The sequence below is a fragment of the Protopterus annectens genome, chromosome 11.part0, assembly GCF_019279795.1.
Source record: "Protopterus annectens isolate FY-2018-M chromosome 11.part0, PAN1.0, whole genome shotgun sequence".
Lineage (NCBI taxonomy): Eukaryota > Metazoa > Chordata > Ceratodontiformes > Protopteridae > Protopterus > Protopterus annectens.
Genome location: NC_056745.1, coordinates 485,492,262 through 485,505,406, shown reverse-complemented (window position 1 = coordinate 485,505,406; position 13,145 = coordinate 485,492,262). Strand labels below are relative to the sequence as shown.

Here is a 13,145-nt window from a genome sequence, read left to right as displayed (position 1 = left end):
TAATCTGTGCATGCACAGCTCTTGCAGAGTAGTCCTGATAATAGGGCATAAGTTCTGTGAAATTTTGTATAGACAAGCCTCTACTGTCAAGTTTTAGCATTATAAGTTGCTCTAAATTTTAAATGGACAGCACAGAAGTTCAGTGGTATGATCTCTGTCACATACCTCCCAGGGGCTGGGGTTAAAACCTGATACTTTGACATTGGGTTTTTCTCTTGGAGCCATACCTCTCCACTGTACAGATTTTTGACTTAACTATTGCTCTTACAAGCTTAGAACTTGTCCCTGGATTTGGGCCTTTGTTCCCCCATTATTTTAGGCTATGTCCATATTTCTTGTGCTACAAGCTGGAGAGGTATGCTGGGAACTTTTCTCCCACTTCACAAAAACATGCTCGTTCATTTAGTACACAGCATAGTTACTCTTCAGATCCAGGTTGTCACTGAAAACTGGTCTACAGACCAGCCCAGTTAGCAAATAATTAACAAGACAAAGGCAGCCATGGCTTAAGGTAATTTTTGTTCAGAAAATGTGATCACAAAAAATAGGAACCTGCTTATATCAATTGTGGTTCTGTTTGATCTTTGGTATACTTTAACTCTTGTTATGGAGAGCAAATATAACTCTTAAGAAGGAATTAGGTAAAGTAATGTGTCCATAAATTATATAATTATTTAGAATGTGGAAATGTTTCCATCATGAAAAAAAAATTGCTCAGTGTTCTTTTTTTATAGAAATGTATTTAAACATTTGACCTTGTGAAACTCAACCAAGACCACCACGCCAAAAAGAGACTGTGCGTTACCAAATAAATGTATGAGCAACAAAACACGTACAGTCCCAACACAGGAACGGCAACAGCAACTGTAAAAAACAAAGTATTTATTGTGTAAAAATACAGATGAGCGCTTTCGCGTATTGCTACGCTTCTTCAGATCGGGTTGTTCCTGGGGTGTAGCATAATTACCAAATTTTTGGTAACTGTAGAAGTATCAACAGATCTTGTTGAAAGGGATTCTGGAGTATAGGTACAAGTTAGCAGTTGTCTCCAGACCAAGAAAAAAAATGCATGTTACAGCTTTCCAGTTTGTTTGAAATAACTTTTGAGTAATGAAAGAAATGTCCTCCTTTTTTACAAGACAGCATGTTTTTATTTCACATTCTTAGGCCCTACAAGAGCCTTTTCATATAAAATGGATTATCATTGTTTCCAGTTTTTGCAGTGCTGGCTTCCTTTGGACAGCTATCTCAAAACCTCCAAGTATTTTGTTCTAGCTGTAGGGGTTCCCAGGTTGAAGAGTTTTCAAATCCTTTTCATAAATGGAAAACTGATCTCCCAGTCAAAAGAACAGTGCCAAAGCTTCAAAGAATCACAGTACTTTTCCTGAACTCTTTGGGGATTCATGATTAAATGCAAAGGTCAAACTGGTCCCTTCTTAGCAAAATTGTTTTTGTGAGTGTGCTGGACAATCAGACCAACTTTTCCTCCTGGGAAATAATTCATGAAATTATGTCCCTTTTTCACTGGGCTTCAAATCTATCTTTTTTTATCCATATTGGGGCACATAAATCTGAGAGACCAGGTGGAGGACTGGTCAGACTGTTTTACTGATATTTACTTGAATTGTTAGGTTTCTGTTACTCCTTTGGATTCAGGCAGTTTACAATCCCTTTTTCCAGCTCATTTCCTGGTGGCTGATCTAATGCTCTTAAAATGAAGGACCTTTGGTTTCTAACTCATTTGAACTTTAACATATCACCTGAAAGAGATGATGAGGAGTCAACAATTGCCCATCTCCAGTTATTCTGCAGGTGGTAACTGACAACACTGCAGAGATGTGTGATGAATTAACAAGCAGGGTGGAATGAGATCTTAGTGATGTACATCAGACTATGGAAACTGTTTGTCCCTTAATTTCTGCTTGTAAGCAGAGAATTCATTATGCTAGTTACAACTGTGGAATTTCAACCCCAAGTGGCAAGTCAGTCCAGAAGTGTTACTCCCTTTCACTTGTATCTTAGACAAACTAGAGAGATTTTTGCACCTCCAGACAATGCCTATCTTACAGTCTGTTAGATAAGGACACAATGCACATTTTCAGGATATTGAAAGTAAAACCTTTGTGCATTTTCCTGTCTGCACAAGAGGCTCACGTAGTGCAATGAAACAAATCCAATGAACACAATCGGTCCAAAGATAAAAACACTGATTTGTCCAAGGATCAAATAACCTTAGACTTAACCCCCTAGGTAAAGCTCTAATATTTGTGCAATAGTATTCCAAGTACAAAACTGGTTAAGCGCTTTCATCACCTCAGGACATCAGAACCAGTAAATGCTAAAAAAAACATGAAGTTTAAATGCATACAGTTGATTGAGCAAACAACACCATTGGTTGTCAGTAAATAAGATCCAAAGCTGTTGTGGATAAGTCCAGTGCCTAAAACAAGTAAAAGCTTAAAATAGGAATAAATACCTTGTTGGTGTTCAGTAAACTAATGTAAAAACACTCTCTAAAATGTATAAACTGTTTGGAAATGCATGAAACTGTTTGAAAATACGAAGCATTATGCTTAAAGTAGTCCAAGCAAAATAACTGGGAGTTGAAAAGGAAAGAGAGTTTTAATACGAACAGTGTATCCTTCTCATGTTAGTTTGGTAGCTTTAAGCTTTAAAATGGACAAAACAGATAAATGTTCAAGGGTGTACTGAAGTATTTAAATTGCCAAAATAACTGCTTTCAAATGTGGTTTCCCATGGGGCTCCCCATTCTTTGACAGGAATAACTTTCAAAATCCCAAACAACTTTTATATTGGAAAGACTGAACGACAGTTCCATAAAAGGATTTATGAATACTGTCGTGAAATAACCAAACAAACAATTCACTGTTTAAACATTCCCTTTCATGTTCTGACTTCAACAAATTCTTATTTGGGATTTTGGAAGTTATTTTTAACGAACTGTAAGAATGATGCACAGTGTTATTATATTAAAGCTTTTCATTTTTCCATTTTTTTACTCCTAGTTATTTCACTTGGATGCTTTGCTTTTTCAAACAGTTTAAAGAGGTTTTTTTTTTCCCCCCATTTGTTTACTCCACGCCACACTTCTAATGAAGTCCTGAGGGGACGGAAGCTCTTAACCAGCTGTTTATACTTGTAATAGTTTGTGCTTTCTATTCTTGTTTTACTACTGCACAAATATTGGAGCTTTACCTGTCTAAGATTATTCGATCTTTATACAGTGTATTGCCAGTGTTTTATCTTTGGATCTGTTGTGTTCATTGGATTTGCTACTCATTTGTTGGATTCGCTTCATTACACTATATGTGAGCCTGTTGTGTTGGTTATTAGTTCTTGGCTGCATATTCACTTTTCCTATCTGCATGTCACAGCAGTTCTACTAAAAAGCAAGGGAAAAGTGCTTCTAATTCTGATAGCTCCCTACTGCCCAACGTGGCTGTGGCTGAGTTTCACCCAGTTTGTGCATAGCTTACATCTCAAATTGGAGGCTAATGTTTTTATTCTGAGCAGAGATGATTCTCTACTGAAGTGCTACCAGCAGGCGGGAAGCTTTGAATCCATTGCAGTGAGTAACTTCTGTTTAATATTCTGCTGACTCTGATGGTATTTAAAGTATTTCGGGATGTTCTGTGTCATTACTACATACCAGAACTGTTCAGGTTGTCAGTCTATGCACATCAATATAGTGAAGCATCATCTGATGGCTTTGTATACACTGGATAGATGGCTGTGTTCTCTTTCCCTTCCATGCTGACCATGTCTCTTAAACGTCTTGTAGACTGCCTAGGCAGATTTTTTGAGAATGTTTTGGATTCCTTTCATTTATTTAATGTTCCAGTCTTTCAGATGTATGGTGGAAGTCGAGGAAAGGGAAGTCTTGTCTTTTATTCTGGAGACCGACCTGTATAAGTCAGTCAAGTGTGCAGTTGTAATGCTCTGAATTACTAACATTAGCCAATTTAATCTTGCTATAAAATTCCAGTGCTAACTTAAGTGTGTCATGGAAAGCCTGGAGCTGTCATTCTATGCACTTGTTGTTTTAATCTGCCTTGATAGCGAGTACTCTGTATTCCATATAGCTCATCTTCATTCACTTGGGAGGAGGAAATATTGTGATGATATTGTACTAAACATAAATCACTTTGATAGGTACTGCATTAGCTTGCAGGAAGGCACTATAAAAAATTGTTTAAATGTTTTTCTGCTGTTTACTTTTCAGTCTCCAACTCCACTGACTCCAAAGAGTGATCATTCGCCACAACATGAAACCTTCTTCCAGACCCCAGGCAACCGAAGCTCGGGTCCAGTTTCAGGGCATCAAAGAGATGGAAGGCAAATCCGGACTGCAGGTTCTGCTCAGAGACGATTAGAAATCTCAAGCAGCACATTGGATTATAGCCCGTGAGAGTTCAGACATGTGTGGCCTTTCACACTGTTTATTTAATTCACTTGGACATAAAATTGGTTAAATTTTTACAAAGCCTGTTGGCAGGTTACACAAACTATGGCAACTGTTTGTTTAGACATGGGAGTCTACCGTTTGATTTAACAGATGCTATACTGATATATATGTTTTTTTTTTTTCATTTGTTTTTCATTGAACATGTACTTCGAGATGCAACTGCTGCTAAGACCTACAGAACACGACAGGACTGTTTGACTATGGGTTTTGTATAAATTCGTCTCGGCAGCCTTTGCTTGAGGATTAGCTCAGGCAATATTCACAAACTTGAATGGCTAGTTTTCATGAAAAGAGGAATTTGAGCAGTTGAAGTGATGTCTTGTGCTTTATCAGGCATCGGGCACTTAAAATGATCTTTACTGTATCGGGAATTGGGCTTTTGGTTTTGTATCAACACTGCACTTGCTGCCATTCAAAAGATATTTAGGCAAATGTTACAAGACACAGTACGTAACTCTTAAACATGCACATTTTTATCATGTATTTCTTTTGTTCACAGCATTAATAATTAATGCATTTAATGCTTAGAATGAGGCTAAATTGTCAGACTAGCTGCTCATGCTTGCCATTTCACAACATCAAATGATGGAAGTGGCTTTGTGATTGTAATAGTCTTTTTTTTTTTTTTTTTTTTTCAGTTGTCAGTTGGATTCTGGTTAAAGTATGAATATGTGATGGTCTGATTTTTGTAACTGGATTGATGACTGTTAATGTTTTGACCAGTGTCCACCACACCAGAGTCATTCCTCGCAACCACTAGTTAAATTTATGCAGAGACCGTGTTTATTTGCATGTGGAAGGGCTTTGTTAAGGCAAATCTGCAAGGTAAAAAGGTTTGTTCTTTGAGGTGCTTATTTTTTAGCGGGTTGTACAGTATGAAACAGTTTGGACCACCCCAACTCCTGCATCAAATAAATGCTGGCATCATTGTATGTGGGGGGCCTGTTCCATAGATAAAATTTCAGAGTTTAGAAGGCAGAGTCAACACATGCACTGTAATCACCTTGCCAATACTCGCCCTCATAAGGCACCTCCTAATTGTAGGAGGGAAAAACAAGTCGCAGACCGGGATAGATTTACGGGCACACAAATAGTCATTAGGGTTTGCCTTAAAGTAAGAATATCACTATATGTAGCAGAAAATTATTCCAGAGATAGGAAAAGCTTCAAGTAATAAAATCAGTCCCTCTAGTGTGTCTTGGCAATTAGAGATTCATTTCTTTAACTGAAGTATCTGAAGTAATTTGCTTTGTATAGGTGTGAAAGACCCAGGAGGATTAGGTATAATGCTAGACGTAAATCACTTCTCAGGAGTCTACTAGAGACTAGTACAGGAATATAGCTTCAAGCCTGTTTCAGTAACTGAGGGTCTTAAATCTAGTGATCTTTTTAATTAGGAACCTCTTGGGTCTTTCTAGCTATGTGTGATGTGTTTGAATGGGTCTATATTATATCCTCGAAAGCTGTAAACAATAAATGCTATCTACAGTGAAAATGCTGTAGAGCAAATTCACTATTTTGGGGGGCTGCCCCCCCCACTGCTAATTATATATGCCAATTCCAGGATCGCACTACAGTGAGAAAAGGGCAAATTTTCCGATCTTCACTGATCTCACTATTTACAGTTCGCTGTACGGCATTTTCACTGTAGATAGCGTTTGCTGTTTACGGCTTTTGAGGATATAATATAGACCCATTTGAATAGATGCATATTAAAATGGGCATTCTGTTTTATTTTATGATTGGTTTGATCAGGAAAGAGTACAGAGGAATGGTGGCTTTTGTTTTGAATTGATTGCAATGCCTTTAGTTATTAACTGGGCTAGACAGAAGGGGATTTCCTGACTTATAGTCTAAACACAGGGAGTTGTCTACGAAGATCCTGACATCTGACTGTCAGTCTGAAACAGGGTGCTGTCTTAATGTAAGCTGTTGAGATTTGTTTACCAAAGGTGATAATGTTACACATCTTTGGATTTAATTTAAGCATGTTACTAATGTATTCCTGGTTTTGTATGGTTTTAGCCCGTGATGTAGTAATGCAGTACTAGATAATTCTTGTCAATTTTATTTAGTAATGGATATAAAAAGCTGATTCCAAACACTGGGTTCCAGTAATGAGCCCTAAGGAATGTCACTAGTCACCATTTAGCTTTCTGATCGTACTGTAGTGGTACTTTGGGTAGTTGTGTTTTGGTCTGTGTTGCCTGTGCACTTGCTGCCATTCTAAAGATGTGAGGAAAATATTTCCAAAGGAAGTAGAGAGCTCTAAATATGCACATTTTCCTTTCTTCTGTGTGTGTGTGTGTGTGTGTGTGTGTGTGTGTGTGTGTGTGTGTGTGTGTGTGTGTATATATATATATATATATATATATATATATATAGATATAGATAGATATATATATATATAGATATAGATAGATATATATATATATAGATATAGATATAGATGGGTATATCTATCTATATATTCACAGCACTATTTTCTAATTATTTAACCCTGCTCAGAAGACTGAGTTAAAGTTTACAGCCAAATAGCTTATAACTTAGCATCAGATTAATTGTCTGCATATTTTTACCATTCTTGATGCCTTTCACAATTGGTCCCCCTCTTACAGAGAGAGAGATCTTCAAGGACTGCAGAGCCAGTTCACAACTAGGCTCAAAAAGTAGAATACTGTCTGACCCAGTTTTTTACCTTTATGTGGGATATCCAGTGGTAATTTACTAGACATTTAATACTGTCCTTTCTGGAATTGCCTTTTCCTTGGTTTTCTTTTCTCTGGCAACTTCTCCTTACTGATGCTAGTATCTCATCTGGACAAACTTCTTTCATATTTTTTGGGTCTAATATTGGCCATACCAGTACAGGTAACTGCAAATACCAGTCTTCTGGTTTCTTAGTATGCTTTACATTTTTTAGCAGGGTAGGTCTCTCAACTTGTGGGCAAGTGAAACATTGGACAGCAATCTTTTTCCAAAGCCATACCTAAGTAAAGGTAGAAGAAAGGGTAAGAAGCTCTACAGGGCTCCGCTCTTATCTGGGCCAGAAAGTTGCACCATTCTCTCTGTAGTCTTACAGTTCATCAAAAACAGGGCTATCTGGCCTGTGTCACCAAGGATCTCTGTATTACCACTGCAGTTCAGGTGGATTATTGATTGTTGGAGTCTGCTACTCTCTCCCAGGATGGGTTTGAGAGCAGAGAGCCATCTGTGTTTTGTCTGATCACTGGGTTTGCCAGCATTAGAAGCATAAGCAACATCTGGTTATAGTGTACCCAGTGGCAAGAAAAGGCAAGATAACTGACACACTTGACTTGCATTGCTAGCCAGAAATCACAAGCTTGGCACTTGGCATAAGTTTGTCTTTTTTTTTTTTTTTGCCAGTCTGCTCTGTTTGCCTTCATTATAAGGAAACCAGATCTCTGGGCTACCTCAGGAAGTGAAGAGTACTTTGGTACCACTTGCAAAACAAACAGCCTTGTGGGTATATGATAGTGTAACATCAGTAGCAGGTTCCAAGAGGCTTTATAACTGGCAGGTTCCAAGTGGCTTTATAACTGAATTGACATATCTCTTTACTCTGGGACTTTTTTCTCCCTCCTCAGATCACCTATTCTAGAAGTCAGAGGATCCGAGTCTTGTCAAAACTTCACAGTTATCTTTTGTTTTTTTCTCAGCAGCAGCAAATTTTACCCAAACTTTACTGTACCATATTGTTACTGGTTGCCTAGAGACAGCAGCCCCAGGTGTAATTTGTATACTGAGGGGAGCTTAATTATGTAAGGAACAGTAAGTGTTCAAGTAGGTTCACTGTTGCAGTCATAATCTTTGGGGTTTCATCTACAGACAAGGTCTGATGTATGGTGCTGCTGTTGCTGTTAAGGGGATTAAGGCAGGTTGAGAGAGAAACACAGGCTCTAGAAACAAGTTTTGGTATAAAACACAGGCTCTAGAAACAAGTTTTGGTATAAACTACTCTTGAGACTGGGCCTGACTGTGAAGTCCTCTTATTGGAGGCAAATGTGAATGCCTTTTGTTTTCCATTGAAGACTGGAGGCATTTTACGATCATGCAGGGAACGATAGCTAATCAAGAGGGCAAAGAGGTAAATTTATAGTGGGATCCCCATGCTTTGAATTTGAGGAAGCACCTGTTATCTCTGTGTATGGAAATGTGGAAGTAAACACCCTTTATGCGCACAGAAGCCATCGAGGCCTCCAGAAATGGGAATAGTATGAGTGCCTACAGAGTAAACATTTAGGACATTGGGTTCCTTTGGAATCTGTTCAATGAAGTGAGGTCAGGAATTGGTATCCATGGTCCATCAATTCTTGCCAGGAGGAGAAATCTTGAATAAAATCCTGTGGCCTGTTCTTCCCTTGCACTCCATTACAAATCCTAACTGTTCCCTCAGCAAGACTTGCACGAGTTGTCTGGTCATTTGGTACCTGTGGGGGGCACTTTCTGAAAATCTGAGAGAGCTGAGGAACTGCAGCCTATACTGTTCAGACAGTCCACAAACTCCTCTGCCTTTTGTCATAGCTTCCCAGTTTTTGACCATTAGGTGACTCCATATCTACCTAGGACATGAGGGAGGTCTAGGGGCTAGGGTGGGGATTTGCGTAAGGGTCAAGAAGGACGAAGCAGAACATGGTCACAGTTGTTTCTGTCTGTGCCTTGGCCATACGGGCCTCTGAGCTTCGCTTTTCAATGTCTGTGCCACTTGCATTGTGAAAGACTTCTTACAATTTTGCATGCTTCTCTTTCATCCGGTAACAATACAAAGACCAATGTTTGAGGTTTTTTTTTTTTTTTTTGCATAATGGTTAAGGTATACACAATGTGCAGGGTTTGATTCTTACATGGGGTCATTGGCTAGTCTTAAAATGGCCCACAAGGGCAGTTAGCCTAGTACTAACCTATGAAGTTTATATTGATACTTGGATCATGTGTGCCTAGCATCTCAGGACCCTGATGGCCATTTGTGATGTTCACGCATTCTTCGGAAGTGATCTAGTATTCTGTAACTTATGAAGACAGTAGTTTCCAAGAACTCCATTTCCGGATCCACTAGTGGAGTCTCTCAAATACTCGAGGATCCTGAACCCTGTAAAACCAGTTGGGCTTCCTGGAGGTTCTTTGTTTAAAGACAGTATGTCCTTTTTGCCTCTTGTTTAAAATAAACCTTTATTATGGACTGAGTCTTTAAAGTATTTTCTGGTGAAGGAGCAGTTATCCCAGAAGTGGATTGCTGAGCTGAGCCAAACTGCACATTTTTAATAAAATATAAGAAGTCCTGCTTTTGCCAGAAAGAGAGCCTGAGAGGGAATTGGACATGGGGACTTGCCTTGCATCTGTCTTCAAGATGGTGGCAAGGGCTGAACTAAGGCTCTTATCCTGCTCTCTGCCACAGGGGTCCATCTCAGATGCCAAGACCTGTGGCTGAGAGTCCCTTACCATGGCTGTGGATGTCCTAGCTATTGCTTTGGAGATTCATGTGCTGGAGGCAGACACCTGATAACAGGTACCGAACCTCACTGTGACCAGAGCACTTTTGACTATGGAGAATGTGCTATTGAATTGAAGACATAGTGGCCTCCAAAGGGATAGAACCAGGGCCTTTGTAGAAATAAGTGTTGGAGCTGGAGGCTGGTATGTGAGTGCCTCCGGAACCATCTTCAGGTCTAGAGAATCTAGCCTGGGTGGTAGTAAATGTTTCCTCAGTCCCTCATCTAAACTTCTTTGTAGTAAGCCTTTGTAGGAGAAATGCCCATTCAGCTTCCAAGTTGAATATTTAGTGTTTTTTTTTGTTTGTTTTGTTTTTGTTTTTTTTGTAGAAGTCACCTGTAAGAGACTCACTTTTTTGTGGCTGGAAACTGTTAAAGCATCCCCTCATCCATATACAGTACATCAGGCTGACAATGGCTGAGGTAAATTTGTAGTGAGGTCACCCAAGACTGCTGCTGTAGATGTCTGTCTGGAAGTTGCCTTCAGCAAAATTCCTTCCGTAAAGGAATCGGTACTACAGCAGCCCCAGTAATGTAGTACACCATCCGTTATGGTGAGATGCCTAAACATCTGTACTTGTATAAGTAAGCTATATATCCTTCCACATTAGGAAGCTGTAATGGCTTTACATGAAGTTTGTTTATTTTTTGCCAGCATGGCAAGCCTGTGGAGGTACTGCTTCGTCCAAACTTCTGGTACAAATTCTTATTGATACTACTTTAGTTGAGAAAAGATGCAGCAGTTGTAGTGCCCTAGAGACAATTCAAATGCATATTTTCATCCTCTTTTACATTAATGTTCCCAAAAGGCTAAACGATAGAAGGCGCATATCTATATTGCGCCAGTGTAGTCCAGACTGAATCGGGTGAGATAGTTGAACTGTTTATTCGGCTATGCTATAAAGATTGTTCAAGCAAAGTCCCCCCCCCCCTTTCCCCAGTATGGAGTGAATTGGCAGGGGGGGTGAGCTTTGATTTCATCAAAATCTTTTTATTTAAGATTTTCGTGTTTTGACAAATACAGTTTAATACGTGTTTTTCTGCATTAAAACTTTTATTGAAACCATTGTAGGTGATAATGACCTGATTCTGGCCACAGTATCCTGGTCTGCAAGTATTCTATGACAAATTTTTTTCCCTTGTGCAGAAACCTCATCCCTTCACCCATGGCAGCAGAAAGACGCTAGTAGGCTTTTTCCAATCCATGTCGTATTTCATTTTATGGAAAATTTTGGGAGAAATCTGAAAAAGAAAACAGACTATGTAAAAGGCCACTTTCTCCCAGGGTGGGAGGTTGGTATGATGGTTAAGGTGCTTGCCTTAGGAACACAAGGTGCAGGGTTTGATTCTCACATGGGGTAATTAGCTAGGCTTAAAATGGCCCGTGATGGCAGTTAGCCTAGTACTAATATATGATCCTATGATTCTGTGGCTCACTTTTGCAATGTTTCCTGATATGGAATTTGTATGTATCTTCGTCCTCGACATTTCTCTTTATAATGCTGCACGGTTAGTACATTTCTGTGTTAAATAACCACAGGAGACCTGTATTCCCTAAAGATATATTGTCAATTTATATATTGCAGATATAGCATGCTTTACTTTGAAACTAAGTAAATGAAGAATAAAAAATGTACCCACTATTTGGGGGAAAAAAATTAATTTTCTTTATCCATAATTTCTTGCTTTACTATGCACAACCCTGACAGATATTCCCTTGTCATTCTGGGGTTATAGCCATACAGAAAATGAGTGAAAATAAAAACGGTCATAAAACACTGACTTTCCTTCCAGAATGTATTACTATTGTATGCAGAACCCTATGGTACTTAAACATGATTGCATTCTTAGGTGTGTAGCTACACCTCTCTTCCCCAAAAAAAAAATTTACAAGAGAAAAATAAAAATCAGCACTAAACAGAATTCAACTATTTACACTATAGCTGCTAATGAAAGATAAAGTATAGGTGCCTGTAAAAATGCCTGTTGCACTTCAAAAAGAATGTCAGTATTGTTATGCTGTACTGACCATAACAGCAGCTTACGAAGATGCTGTCTTGCAAAAGACTTACTCTTGCTCTTCATTCCTCCTGCTCTGACATAGTTTTTCTATTATTTCTAGAACTTGCTGCAGTCATATGTTCAGAGAATATTAGGGAGAGTTTAATTCTTATGATTTATTAACTGCAGGTAGACTGGTGTTGTGTGGATCATTTTCAGCCATGACCAGGACCACAGCATTAATTGTAATGTGTACAGACCTATTAGAGTTATCAGTCAATGGGCATTTTAAAAGGTTGAGCAAAACCAAAGTACCCATAGAAAGCACGCACACACAGGAGGTGATCATGCTGACTCCATTAGACAGTAAGCATAGGTTCTGGCAGAATCAGTAAGCATAGGTTCTGACAGAATCCTGGAGCCGCAAGAGATGAGACCTTAACCGCTGCACCAGCTCATTAATCTCCTAAATACGGTAAATGAATTGTTAGCTTTTCCACCCTTATAATATAAAATGTCTCTGCTTTTTTCAAAAACCTTGAATATGGTGGGAACATCAATGCATGTGTGCCTGTAGATATAGAATTGGATTATATAGCTTATTTATCCATGTCCAATGAGCAAACGTCAAAAATATTGTGGGGGGGGGGGGGATCAAAACTTAATCTGTCGAAAAGCAAAAAAAGGTGCTTTTTGCAGGGCAACAAGCCCCCTCTACATGCTCTGCTTATAAAACATACCAACTCAAGTATTGCACAACAGTGCAAGAAAGGGCAAATCACGCTTACCATCATTTTTTGCAAATGGACATACCAGCAGTCCAAAAAAGAAAGGAAAGCAGCCAAAATTAAACATCAGAGCACAACACCAACCAGAAGCATACTCTCCAAACACAGTGCTACCTCCCACAAACTAACAGTAACTAACTCAGTAAAAAACACAAGTTGGTGAAATGGGAGTATTCACACTCTCATTCCATTTACTTTGAGTAAAACAAGTTGATTTAGCAGGAAAGAGCGAGTGTCTGTGTGTGAGCGTATCTGTGTGTGCATAGCTCTTGACCAATCAGAGACACTTAAAATATTAGTACTATTAACTTGAAACATTTAATTGAATAAGAGTGTGAATCACTATACATTTTCTAAAGT

At 38.9% G+C, this 13,145-nt stretch overlaps 1 protein-coding gene across 1 annotated transcript in view; it reads left to right on the top strand.

Moving 5' to 3' along the window:
* Window positions 1–4,857, top strand: part of E2F7 (E2F transcription factor 7) — a 99,253-nt gene extending 94,396 nt beyond the window's left edge. The window contains exon 13 of the mRNA XM_044087986.1: window positions 4,244–4,857. Within this exon, the coding sequence (XP_043943921.1) occupies window positions 4,244–4,429 (186 nt within the window). The 3' untranslated portion in view covers window positions 4,430–4,857. The remainder of the gene's footprint in view (window positions 1–4,243) is intronic.
* The last annotated feature ends 8,288 nt before the right edge of the window (window positions 4,858–13,145 follow it).